Genomic DNA, 13,510 nt, shown 5'->3' on the forward strand with positions numbered 1-13,510 from the left:
GAAAGGCAACAATTCATTTACTAAAACTTCCGAAGGCAGGAGATAGGGTAGCATGGTTATTCTGACGGTTGGAAGGAACAGACTGAATGGGCAGTAGGAAGACCACTGGACAGAAATGAATTCTGTGTCATATAGCACAGGCGAGGGGAGGGTAGTGGGAAGGAGAGGAAAAGAAAATAGAGAAGAAACATCAGCTGGGTTCAGAATCTCTGAGGTCCAGTTGGGAAGGCTGTAAGTCAAGGGTACTTAGTCTACATGTACCAGCTGTCTTCTGTCTTGTTGCTGAAACCCCCATAATATACACTATGTAGGATCAGCTGGGACACTACCCCTTTATAAAGAACAAACACTGCACTAGTCTGGCTCAAGGATCTTACTGGTTATTTCAAAACTTTATCTCCTCTCTTCTGGGAAATGGGAAAGCATATCTTTAATGGAAGCATCTCGAAATGACTGTGGCTACAACAAATTTATTCCAAGCAGGGTAAACTGATAATACGCCAGCTTTATTTCTGGTCACCAGACCCTTCCCATGTAAATGGCCCGGCTGCGGGACACAGATCACGTAACCCATCAAGTGGTCCTTGGTGAAACTGCCCATGAGGGAAATGGCATGGATGCTTCCAGAAGTGCAGGCTTTTCCCAGCTCCAGACTCCATATAAGGTTAAGCCACGGGCCGGAGCCAGGGCCTGCGGAGAGTCGAGGAGAGATGAGATAGGAAAATGTGTTACCCACAAGGTGGCACTGCGCTTGCTTAGAACTTAGAAAAATAAGTGGGAGGGAAGTTAGTCGAGAAGTGGAAAAGAACCATCACAACAAAACCCCTTAGTCTCAAAACCTGAATTCCAGTAAAGCCTAGCGGGCGGGTCACAGGTGTGACGTGGGCGGAAGGGCAGCAACCTTTCCTGCACTGTCCTCAGCCCAAGGGGTTAAGGCTGGTCCTTCATGCTACGGTCTATATGGCCCACAGGTCCCGGCTAGCAGCACTTAGAGGGTTAAGAGCACGTGAAGTGGATAGGAGACATCTTTCAGAAGTCCCTGTGGGGCTCCGGTTTTCCTGCTCCTGGAAGTCGGGATCATTTCGGCCACAGAGGGCCACTTTCTGTCCCATGGGGACTCCTGGGAGAAACAGTGTTCCTTTCTTCCAGAAGATGGGGTGGAGTGTTAGTGACACATCCTGGTTGTCATCTCTTTCTGGAAAGCAAAAAGAGAAGGGCCGTTAGAGGACAATGAGCAGGCAATGACGGGAACACACTGGGGACATCTGCCTGGGCTGGGAGCACACATTCCGTTTGGTCTGTAAGCTTGAGCTAGCAGAGTCTCTCTCTCTCTCTCTCTCTCTCTCTCTCTCTCTCTCTCTCTCTCTCTCTCTCTCTCCCCTCTCTCCCTCTCCCTCTCTCTCTCCCTCTCCCTCTCTCTTTCTCCCTCTCCGCCCCCTCTCTCTCCCCCTCCTTCTCTCTTTCTCCCTCTCTCCCCCCTTCTCCCGTCCTCCATCCTCTCTCTCATTCTCCTTCTCACTGACTTTCTCTTGAATTAAGGCACTGCTTAAAATACTTTCTTGCCCAGAATTAAGCTACTTGCTTTTTCGGGGCAGGGAGGGGGAGCAAGATCTGGAGCCACATGAACACTTGGGATGAAGAATGACCTCCAGCATTCATCCCTACCCCTTCCAGTTTCCTCTTCAAGGAGAGCCAAGTACCACTTGCCAACTGGCCTGATAAGGGATTTGGGCTGCTATTTTTAGAATAGAAAACTTCTTCCATTTGGACTAAGTTTCAATCAAAGATGGGGGGGGGGGGGGGGGATGAAGAATGTAAGCACGTGCAAGTCCAGAGGAATTAAGGAAGAGGAAGAAACAGGAGAGTCTGGCCTGCAATCTACCCATGCGCTCTACCTTCCTGGTTCTGCGGGAATGCAGGCTCCCAAATGGGCCATACTCTCTGTCCCTTTGAGACTGCACAGGCTGGCCTACTCACACCCAGTCCATCTCTACGCTTGTCACCTGGCTAACTACCACGTATCCTTTTAGTCCAGACATAATGGCATCCATTTGCCTGGGAGACCTCATGTTCACCTGTGGAGGTGGCCTTTCACCTGGGCACACTTGACTTTGTTTGAGGTGTACTGCTTCTGATTGTGTGGTGGTTTCTGTCATAATGGCTCCCACAGGCTAATATGCTTGAATACTTTGTCCCGGTTGGCGGGGCGGCTTGGGAAGAATTAGGACATGTGGATTTGTTGGAGGAGGTGTTCCCACTAGGCAGAATTACTGAGTGCCAGGAAGAAATTAACACTCATTGCATCTCTACAGGGGCTTTCATCTTTATATGCCCAATATTTCCCACAGTGCTGGCGCAAGGGAGTTCTTTTCATCATTAAGAACAGCGTGGGCTGCAGGCTGAAAAAGAGCCTTGAGCTTGTCAGCATTTGGGGAAGACAAGACTAAGGAATTTTAATTAGATGAGTAAGTTGCTTCTGAGTTCCATTGGCTGCAGAGCTGACTGCAGCTGCCCCATCTCTTAAATGCTGGCCTGGATCATCCCAGACAATCAAACAGCAAACATCTGAGTCCAAGGAGTTAGTGTGGGAGTCCCCAGTGCTCAGAAGGCTGTTTGAAAACCATGCAGACGGTGCAGGTTGAAGGAAGAACACAGGTTGTGATCTACTCTCCCATCCTGGGCTAGACCCGGGAAGCCTTATACTGCATTACAGTCAGTAAGCCAATACACATGCTGAACTCCTCACGGTCGTTTACTTGTCTTACTGTGTGAACCACATACTAGGAGATGGGTCCATGTTTTCAGGTACTTATAATCTTTAGGGAGAAAGAAATGTGGAAGATCAAATGTTGTCCCCTTTCCATGTTTTCCCTCCATAAACCCACTATTCCCTCCCCCTGCTTTTATAGGGTACCTCCTACCCACCCATCCCTCCCAGCCCTGCCCTGACATTCCCCTTCACTGGGGCACTGAATCTTGGCAGGACCCAGGGCTTCTCTACTCATTGATTCTCAACAAGCTCATCCTCCGCTACATATGCAGCTGGAGCCATGGGTCCGTCCATTTCTACTCTTTGGATAGTGGTTTAGTCTCTGGGAGCTCTGGTTGGTTGGTATTGTTGTTCTTATGAAGTTGCAAACCCCTTCAGCTCCTTCAGTCCTTTCTATAACTCCTCCATTGGGAACCCCGTTCTCAGTTCAATGGTTGGCTAGGAGCATCTGCCTCTATATTCATCATGATCTGGCAGAGCCTCTCAGGGACAGCTATATCAGGCTCCTGTCAGCATGTACTTCTTGGCATCAGCAGTATTGTCTGGGTTTGGTGGCTGTATATGGGATGGATCCCCAGGTGGGGCAGTCTCTCTCTGGATGGCCTTTGCTTCAGTCTCTGCTTCAAACTTTGTTTCTGTATTTCCTCCTGTGAATACGTTTGTTTCCCCTTCTAAGAAGGACTGAAGCACCCGAGTTTTTGATTTTAGCCATTCTGACTGGTGTGAGGTGGACTCTCAGGATTGTTTGGATTTGCATTTTCCTGATGACTAAGAAGGTTGAACGTTTCTTTAGGTGCTTCTCAGCCATTCAATATTCTTCAGTTGAGAATTCTTTGTTTAACTCTGTCCCCAATTTTTAAAGTAGGGTTATTTGATTCTCTGGAGTCTAACTACTTGAGTTCTTTGTATATATATTGGATATTAGCCCTTTGAGACAGGAGATTCTTAAACCTTACAGTGCTGTGTCTAGAATGTCAGATTGCAGGATTGAGGAACCAGCATTTGAATAATGGAAGGGTGGACTTTACACAGTGCAGAATAACGTTATGCCTACAAAAAAGCCCTTCACCTCTGCTCTTTGGATCATCCCAGGCAAGATCTTATGGACTCTGCCAGCTGCTTGCCCTTGCATCCCCAGTGCCTGATAATCAGGCTCGGTAAGTGTTTATGTAATCAAGTAACACACAAGTTCTCAGTCACTTCATCTGTACAGGGTGTTAGTGAATGGATCAAGGGAAGGTTAAATGCATTAAAATATGCGCAGACTCACTACATCTTAACTTCCTTCTCTGGTCCCTTTCTATCAGTGGGGTTCGACACCAGTCACTCCTTGCTGGCAGGAAGTGGCCTGGGAAAAGTTTCCTGTTAACATACATTCTGACATAGGCCTGATATTTAGAGGCATAGGGGACTGAGCAGCGGCCGCAGGGGCCATCTCAGAGAGGCGAGATTGGCTCAGGGGTCAGGTACTGCTGTGTTGGAGCAAGAAGCAGGGTGTGGACAGCAAAGGACATGGACAAGTTAGAAAGAACCAGGCACCTTCTGAGAGGAGAGGAAATAACCGAAGCACAGGAGACACCTACTGTCTGCACCTCGAGTTTCCAGTGCTTCTTGTGAACTGAGCACGGTTGCAACAACTGTAATCCCAATATTTGGGAGGCTGAGGCTAGCCTGGGGTATAAACAAGCAAGAAAAAGGAAGGAGATCAAAAGTAAAGCTTCTCGTTTTCTGAGCTAACGCTTGTCAACAGATTGTGTTTTGAGAGGAAGAGAGTAATTCCAAGGCTAAACGTGACTTCAGGTTTTTAACTAACTCTATGACTATTCTCAGTGGATCAGTACTTCAAGAAAAAAAGGGAGGAGCTTTTGATAAGAGCCCACAGAGTGCTCAGTGCTTTGGGTGTCTGTGTGTTACTGTGCACATAGAACTCTGAGAGGGAGCTACAGCTGTCCAGCAGAAGAATTCTAGTCTCGGAGCTGAACTAGGGTATGAGGTGAACAGCAGCCTAACCAGGGACGGACTGTAAGAAGCCGGCATCTCTCCTGCTCTTACCTGCTGCTCTGCAGAAGCAACCTGCAAGCCTGGCTGTAGCCCTTAGAGACAAATATGAACTGTACTGGAAAGGCAGGAGGTTGGAGAAAGCAGGGTGACTCACTAAAGCCACATGGAGAGTGGCTGGTGTGTGATCCAAGCAAGCCCATGTGACGATGAAGGCCAGGGCTTTTCATATGGCCTGGGCCTCTAGCTCGAAGCCTCTGAACCAGGGATAGATATGCTCTCAACTGATAGCTTGGAAATCCATTGACTTATATATTAATTATAGATGGTTGCAAGTAGTTTCTGAGTTTTCAAAATGCTAGAGGCACTGCTTTCTTCAGCTAGGCGATATCAGTTTGAATTATTAGTTACCACAGAGGAAAGCGTTAAGACAGCCATGTTTCCTGAATATGTATGCTTAACACAGAAGAGGTTTTCAAAAAGAGCAGAGCAGAGTGTGTGTGTGTATGTGTGTGTGGGGGGGGGGCAGATCAGAGGACCCTGAGTTAGGCTGTGAGGAATTAGTGCAGGGCTTTTTGCACCACATTGTGAGCCTCAACAGACAGAAGAAAAGCTTTTTCTGAGATGCTTCTTTTACTCCTACTGGGAAACATGGGTTTAATGACAGCTCACAAACCAAAGGACATTTTCTTGGATCTAACCTTTGAAAATCTGGAGGTATGCCTGCTAAGATGGCTCAGCAGGTTAAAGCGTTTGCTGCCACACCTGAAAAACGTTGAGTTCTAGACTCACATCAGTGGAAGAAGAGAATGGGCTTATCCAGGTTGTCCTCTGACATCCACACACATCCCATGCACTCACGCTTAATTTTAAAGAGTGCAGGCCTTCTTTTCCTCCCACTGGGTTACCTCATCCAACCTTAATGAGGAGATGAGTCTAGTCTTATTGCAACTTGATATGCCATGCTTTCTTGATATCCCTGGGAGAACTGCCCTTTGCTGAAGGGAAACGGAGGAGAGAGGAGGTTGGGAGGAGATGGGGAGGACAAAGTGAGGTAGGGATGAGAGAATTTAAAACACATAGAGAGAGAGAGAGAGAGAGAGAAAGGAGAGGAGAGGAGAGGAAAGGGAGAGAGAAAGGTGCCAAGGCTGTATTCTACTTCTTTGCCACTTGGTGGTGCTATCAAACCGTTTAAAGAGATTCTCGAGTCAGCATTTCCCTCACTAAATGAACCCTCCTGCATTCCTTCCTTCATTCCTTCCTCACAGGGAGCGGGCTCAGAGAATGGGATGTAACATGTATAAGGCAGGTTACCAAAACCTGAAGCACACTTAGGGTGCTTTCTTCAGGGAATATTTCTTAGAAGGTTCTAACAAGATGTCAGAAAGACAGAGGCCACATGTTCTCTCTTACATGTATAAATGTATGTGTGTTCACGCAGATACATACATATATGTGGATGAAGTGTAAATTGTTAGAAGAGAGACCAAGAGTGCGTAAAAATACTGGGAAGGTTGATGGGAAGGTTGAAGGTGGGCAAAAGGACACAGGAAAGGGGCTGGGGGAGGAGTTAAAGGGAGGCCCAGGAGTAGCAAGGGGGATAGGGAACGGGGTGGGGGGCAATCTACTAACAGTTTTGTAAAAATGCTAACTTAGAAATGTTTCTTAAATGTACTCTTGTGGAAGAAACAAAGGCAGGCTTTGGATCTGTCACTAGGGTCAGCCTCATTCTCCACAGCCAGCAACTGACTTCTACACTCTGCGGCCTGGAGGAGACAGGTCATGGTGGGTCCCACCACCCTCAGCTCACAGGCTCCACCTTACAGATAGCCATGCGCCTTGGAGTTTATCCCTGGCCATTTATTCTACCCGGTAAATGTTGCCATTTCTTCTATGCCTGTCAAATTCTCGCAGTTTATGTGACTCCCCAGAAGCATTACTCACTCCATTCTGGGTCCCCATTGCCTGGCCTCCTGCCAGTACTGGAAGCCATTATACAATTAGGCTCAATTTGAATTGTGTAGTGTGTATACCTTAGTGTATATTGTTGTGAGATGAAGGATATGTTCTCAAGTCTTGCACAGTGTAGATGATTTGAGGCAGTTATAAATAAAATTTATGTCTAATGTGAGTTATAGCTGGATAAATTAAATTATGTTTAGTTTTGTGGTTTCAATTTCCGTTGTTTTTGTCCTTGACATAGTCTCTGGCTTTTTAGATACTTTTAATACTCATTTTCCCCCTCTCTCTTCTCTCTCTCTCCCCCCCCTTTCTCTCTCCCTCCATCCCTCTCTCTCTCTCCCTTCCTCTCTCCCTCCTTCCCTCCCTCCCCCTCTCTCCCTCCCTCCCTCCCTCCCCCTCTCTCCTTCTCCCCCCTCTTTTTCTCTCTGTCTCTCTCTCTCCCTCCCTCCCTCTCCCTTTCTTTCTTTCTTTCTTTCTTTCTTTCTTTCTTTCTTTCTTTCTTTCTTTCTTTCTTTCTTTCTTTCAGAGCTCTAGAGCCTGATATGGATATCTCCTGAGAGTCTCTGCCAGAGCCTTACTGATACAGATGAGGATGCTTGCAATCAACTGGACTGAGAACAGGTTCCCCAATGGAGGAGCTAGAGAAATAACTGAATGAGCTGAAGGAGTTTGCAACTTCATAGAAAGAACAACAATATCAGTTAACCAGACCCCCCAGAGCTGCCAACCAGTGAGTACACATGGGGAACCCATGGTTCCAGCCGCATTTGAAGTATAGGATGGCACTGTCTGGCATCAGTCAGAGGGGAGGCACTTGGTCCTGTGAAAGCTAGATGTTCCAGTGGGGGGGATGCAAGCGTGGTGAGGTGAGAGTGGGTGGGTGGGAGGGGGAGCATCCTCACAGAAGCAGGGGAAGTGGGAAAGGAAAAGAGGGAACCGGGAAAGGGAATAACATTTGAAATGTAAGTACATAGAATATCCAATAAGAGAAGAATTATATTACAATTGGAAAGCAAAGAGAACAATTAAGGATTTATATATGCAATATTATTTAATTTACCACAAAACATATTCAAATAAGTTCTGCGAAATGCCTTCCAAATGTCAATGACAACAAGGGTGTAGGATGTGTCTGGTAAGTTTGGCTGGTACTTATCAAATATCTTTGAAACAAGACAGGTATCCACACATTAAAAGTGGGGGTAGGACCCTTTTAGCCAAAATAGGAGGAATAAAGTAGATGATGTTTTAGGATTCTTCCAACTTCATGATTGCATTATAATCCCCAAAATCGTTAATTGTATTTATTCTGATGGCTTTAATTAGCTTACTCGTAATGAAATGTTTTCAGTCTAAAAAAAACTTACATTTATAACTTGTTGGCTGCCACAACTGTTTGCCATGAAATACCACAGGAAAAAAAACCAACTTTGGAAAAGAATAAAAAATAAAATAGGAGAGGGCTGTAGTAACCTAAAGAACAGTGAGGGGGTCTAGAACTGAACACCAGGAGAAGTCACATGTAATCTTAGGAAGGACCCTTCAGTGACTTCTGCCTGTTCTTTTGTAGGGAAGGTGGGGGTAGAGAAAATAACCTAAGCTTTGTGTAAGTTACACAGCTCCAGGTCTGAAAATGACCTCAGTGTGCTGGTACTGTGACATGATTTTGACACCCATGAATCACATTTCTATGAGTTCCGTGATTTAAACATCATCGTCGTCTCCACCACCATCATTTCTTTGTTCTGGAAGTTGTCTGGACATCTCGAGTCTGAAGCTAGCGGATGGATGGACGGACATCTCACCCTGAAAGTGAGTTTACAGGAAAGGGGTACCCATCTTGTCATCTTCCTTCCCTGCCTCCTGCCTGGGAATTGGAGAGCTTGGCTGCAGCTCCTGCTGTGCCCCCCACCTCCCAAATCGTAAGGGGCTCTCTCCCTCCCTCTCCCTCCCTCCCCCCCCTCTCTCTCTCACTCACTCACTTTCTCTCTCACTCTCTCTCTCTGTGTCCTGTGCATTCTGATTCTCTCTAGAGACCCCCACCTTGCTTTCCTTCTCTAGTGCTGAGGCCTCAGCTTTCCTGGGAACCCCGCCACACATTTGCCATTCTGTCTGTCTGTCTGTCCGTCCGACCATGGTTACAATAACTCTTCTAATAAACTCTTCAGTCCTCAGTAATCAGTCTAATGTCTTCTTCACCCATCCACCTCATCCAAAACTTAACCTAGATGAGACTGGATCAGACTGGCTCTGAACCTAAGGACTTGAGCAAGCTCACAGCTTCTTAGTGGCGTTCAATCCAGGCTTTATTGCTTTAACAATAAGCAAAGCAAACCCTATGCTGTCCCCATTATTCCATTGTAAGATGCAGCTTAGGACATCAGCGGTGTTTAAATGCTCCCGAGACACAAGAGAAACAGCATCTTACACTCCCACTCCCCTCCCATCCCCACCCCCTTTTTAAACTCCACAACATTCTGCTAACTGTACGGAACAAGCTGGAGGAGGGAGGAAGACATGTTAGCAGCAATGAAAACACCTAAGGAGAAGGAACAGAGAACAGAAAGGAAGGTGGGTGTGGAAGGAAGGTTCCACGTGAGAGCACCGAGTCTGGACGACCTGAGTAGGTGCCCTGCCCCCATCACAGCCGTTGAAAACTCCATTGTTTAGAACAGGGTAGTTATACAAGTTCATAAAACAATGCCAGACTTGATCCAAGGGAAAAGCATGGGCAGGTGCATAGAGAAGGCAGCGCTGCTGAACCTCTGTGTGTGATGCAGAGCCACATCACCGGCCAGCCACTGTGGTGCATGCCTTTAGTCCTGGTATCTCCATGTAATCCCAGCAGAGGCAGGTGCAACTCTGTGTTCACAAGGCCAGGCAGGTTTACTCAGTGAGTTCAAGGCCAAGCAGGGAATATAGTGAGACCTGTCTCAATAGCAAAACAGGATGGAACCCCATAACCAGGAGGAGTTCTCTTCTGATGACAAACTTGGGGCCTCTGGTTAGAGGGTAGACTGGACAGATGGTCGATCATCTCAGACTTAAAAGTTGTGTCCAGATTATACCAGTTTGTTTCTTTTATTATCTGTTAGCCCTCTTCTGTCCCCAAAGCATGTGGATTAAAATTATTGACCATCTTGAAAAATCCCACTTCTTCCATGAGAGTTCCACTCTATCCACCACAGCCCAGAGCTGTCATGGTGACATCCTCACTTTCTAGCTGCAGTTAGCTCCTGGCTGCACCCACTCCCCTCAGGCCAGGCTTCTACACTCCATAGACCTGCAATTTACTGTGGCCTCATTTCTTACTAGTAGTCAATGCAAGTCCCTTTCGACCTGGCAGTGCATGCCTTCAGCCCTAGCATCTTCTTTTAGCAGTTCGATGGAGGAGTACTTAGTTGGCATCAGCAAGGGATGCTGTGGTGCCAGACTCATCCATACTAGCCAGAGGGAGATCATTCCTGATGACAGATGGGGAAAGGGTGCATCTGACACAGGACAACCACGGGCACACAGAACACCCCAGGTCATCCATGCCCTGCTTAGGTGTCTTTGAAGCTTCTAACCCACCCAGATGGCAGACAGAGCAACGCCCAGGAAAGGGAAGAGGATCCTGGGCCGAGGAAGAAGGTGTTTAATTGTCTATTTGATAAGCATGTAGACTGGAAGTTGATGCTCCCCCAGGTGGATAGAGATGATGCCGAGGGAGGACAAGGCTGCTGGCTATAGTAACATCCCCAGAAAAAGAAAGAGGAGAAGTAAAGGAAACAAGCAAAATATAAACCATGCTAAATACCCCTCCCCCCCAGCCAGTTCCCTTCAGAAGGGCTGGGCTGCTGTGGATGCAGGAGCCAAGTCAACTCCCATCCAACCTTGACGCAAGCAGGTCTGGTGGTGGGACCACAGCTCTCTAGATGAGGTTAGCTTCCATTTCCTGTGGTGAGGATTTCTCTTCTCACTTCCTAGAATCCACATAGCTATGTGGACCAGAGGAAATAATGTTGGTCCTTGGGCAAACACCCTTGGCAATTCCCACCCTACTTCTCTGAAGAGATGGGTAAGTCTGTGCAGGTGAGGCATGCCTAACTGTTTCCACGACAACGGGGGGGGGGGGGGAGAGACAGAGAGAGAGAGAGAGGGGATAGTCAGAAAGTCTTTTATGAGTTTATCTCATTCTCTTCTCTCAGCTCAGAGATCTTCCTTCTAACCCTCAGACAGGCAGGCTTTGTGGCAGGAATCCTCTGTTCAATTGTGGTCAAACTGACCAGCTGCAGGTAATACCAAATGATGGGGCCTAAAAGTTCCACACACAAGTTTTATAATGCAATTGTGCCCATTTAATCAGAGCTCGGAGGCGGTGGGGGGGGGGTGGAAGAACCAGTGGGAAGCTGATGGTCCCTGTGCAGATCAAACATCTGTCTGCACGTCTGCACAGATAACACTCGGTAGACGGGTGTGCGGTGAGTGAAGCAGTGTCAGAAGGACGGGGTGATGGCGAATGAGATGAGCATCTCGTTTCTGCCCCTGTGAGGCCTCTGGAACGATGTGCGGACACACTGCAGCTACACTAGCCACAGGGTGAGATGACCCCAAGAGCCCCAAAGCTAGGGTGCTCCGCTCCTTCAGGGGCAGCCCAACGTCTGAGACTGTTGAGTAAGGCAGGGGAACAGGCAGGCTATAAAACTTAAAACAAAAACCCCAAACCCTCATAAGCATGGATGAGATCCAGCCAGTGCAGAAGAATTGAAAAATGTCCTTTTTGGTGCCTTTTAGGGATGTGGGTGGTGAATGAGCCAAACAAAGTAAAAATAGCAAAGTAGCAGGCTAGAGCTCCCTGACCGGAAAGAACAATATTGATTTGATTCATTCTGTTCCTAGCCTTCCACATTACTTAGACAGGGGCGTTTCCACTATGGAAAGGTGGGTCTGACCATGGACACATCTATGCAGGCCCTTGACTCCATGCAGATGTAAGTGTGGACAGATAAACACATATTCGCACCACCCACTGAGCAGCGTTATTCATAACATATACAAAAATCAAACCGCTTTTCTTTTCCCAAGCCCTACAAACATTACAAAGAAGTTGCTTTATGTAAACACAGACCTCGGCTTACACTGATTTGCAGAGGAGGAAGAGATGCAGATTTCTGAAGCCCTCTCACTGAACCACAGGGTTATGACCACGTGGCTGGGTGCCTCCCGTCTGGAGAACGCGGGCCCAGGGTGTGTCAGAGACAAACAGGCCTCTGGGCACCAGGACTGTGAAAAATGATCTAGATTAGGTCAGAAGTATCTAGAGTGGATTAGCTTCCGGGTTTTCCTTTGAGGAATTATCTGGATTAGGTTGACTAATTTAGGAAGACCCACCTAAGCTGTGGGGAGTACTGTCCCACCGGGGGTCTCCTTCCTCGCTGAGGGGGACTGCAGGGTGCTCAGCTGCCTCAGACTCCAGTTGATCCACTCTGTGATGGTCTGCCTCCACGCACCCTCTTTCCTTAGGTGGTCACCTTTGTTCTGTATTTTGTCCCAGCAATAAACTGATTAACTGGTACTCTGGAGTCAAGAGCCCCCACAGACCCTGAAGCACTCTGCTTGACAGTAGCATTCTTTCTAGAAGATTCGCCTACCCCGTTCTTCCTCTGCTAATGCCTCTTGCTGAGGTGCTATCACTCCCTGCCCAGGACAGGACAGGACAGTGGACAGACACACTCTTTGCTCTCAGCAATGCTGCCTGTGACCTAGCATAGTGGAAACGGACCACCGTGGCTTTCCCTTAGTGCTTTCTCCCCTTCCATTTCTGTTGGCTCAGTTTTCTTAAGGTTTCCCTAAAGGTCATTGTTGCATGGTGTTTATTCCTCCAGTCATAACTAGTTGACATCTTCTTAAGGTTTTACTGCTGGGAAGAGACACAGTGACCACACTGACCCTTAGAAAGGCAAACATTTCACTGGGCTTGGCTTACAGTTCAGAGGTTTGGTCCATTGTTATCATGAAGGCAGACATGGGGCAGGAGAAAGAGCTGAGAACTCAACGTTCGAAGCAGCAGAGAACAGGAGAGAGAGAGAGAGAGAGAGAGAGAGAGAGAGAGAGAGAGAGAGACAGAGACAGAGAGAGAGACAGAGAGAGACAGAGAGAGAGACAGAGAGAGAGAGAGAGAGAGAGAGAGAGGGAGAGAAAGGGAGAGAGAGGAGGGGAAATGGCCTTGGCTTGAACTTCTGAAACCTCAAAGCCCACGCCCAGTGATGCACTCCCCCAACAATGCCACACCCCTAATAGTGCCACTCCCTATGGACCCTTGGTGGCTATTCCCATTTATACAGTGTGCGTGGTAACTGGAACAGAACAATGCAGTGGAAAACAGGTCTATATTGTGATAAAGAAGCCACTGACCAGGTCAAGAGCCCCATACCTCAGGTTCTAGCTCTTAACACCTCTTCCAGCTACAAGGGGTCTTTGGAAGGGATACACTATACACAGGAGATGCTTCTAACTTAAAGCAGGGCTCCCTGGGAGTTTCCATGAAGTTGCCATCTCTGATGGTGGGGGGCTTTGCAGAGATTCAGCTGTTTGTCAGAGACTCCTGTAAGTGACCCCTTACCCGTGCTCTGTAAGAAAGTAACAGTAAACTAATTGGTCTTAGCAAGCTGGACTTCGGTGAGATAGTACTTTGGTCTGACAGTGGTTCCCTTCTGGGGTGACTGGACATTTGTTTTCATCTCCCCAGGAAAAGTGAACACAACAGTCTGGTGTCTGTCACAAGTCTAGCTTCCTCCC

At 47.6% G+C, this 13,510-nt stretch overlaps 1 protein-coding gene across 1 annotated transcript in view; it reads right to left on the reverse strand.

The window, feature by feature from the left end:
- Positions 1 to 609: 609 nt before the first annotated feature.
- The window catches only part of MOB3B (MOB kinase activator 3B), a 174,376-nt gene continuing 161,475 nt past the window's right edge, over positions 610 to 13,510 (reverse strand). The window contains exon 4 of the mRNA XM_080938518.1: positions 610 to 1,195. Within this exon, the coding sequence (XP_080794644.1) occupies positions 1,166 to 1,195 (30 nt within the window). The 3' untranslated portion in view covers positions 610 to 1,165. The remainder of the gene's footprint in view (positions 1,196 to 13,510) is intronic.

This window comes from Micromys minutus, assembly GCF_963924665.1.
Source record: "Micromys minutus genome assembly, chromosome: 26".
In the NCBI taxonomy this organism is placed as follows: domain Eukaryota; kingdom Metazoa; phylum Chordata; class Mammalia; order Rodentia; family Muridae; genus Micromys; species Micromys minutus.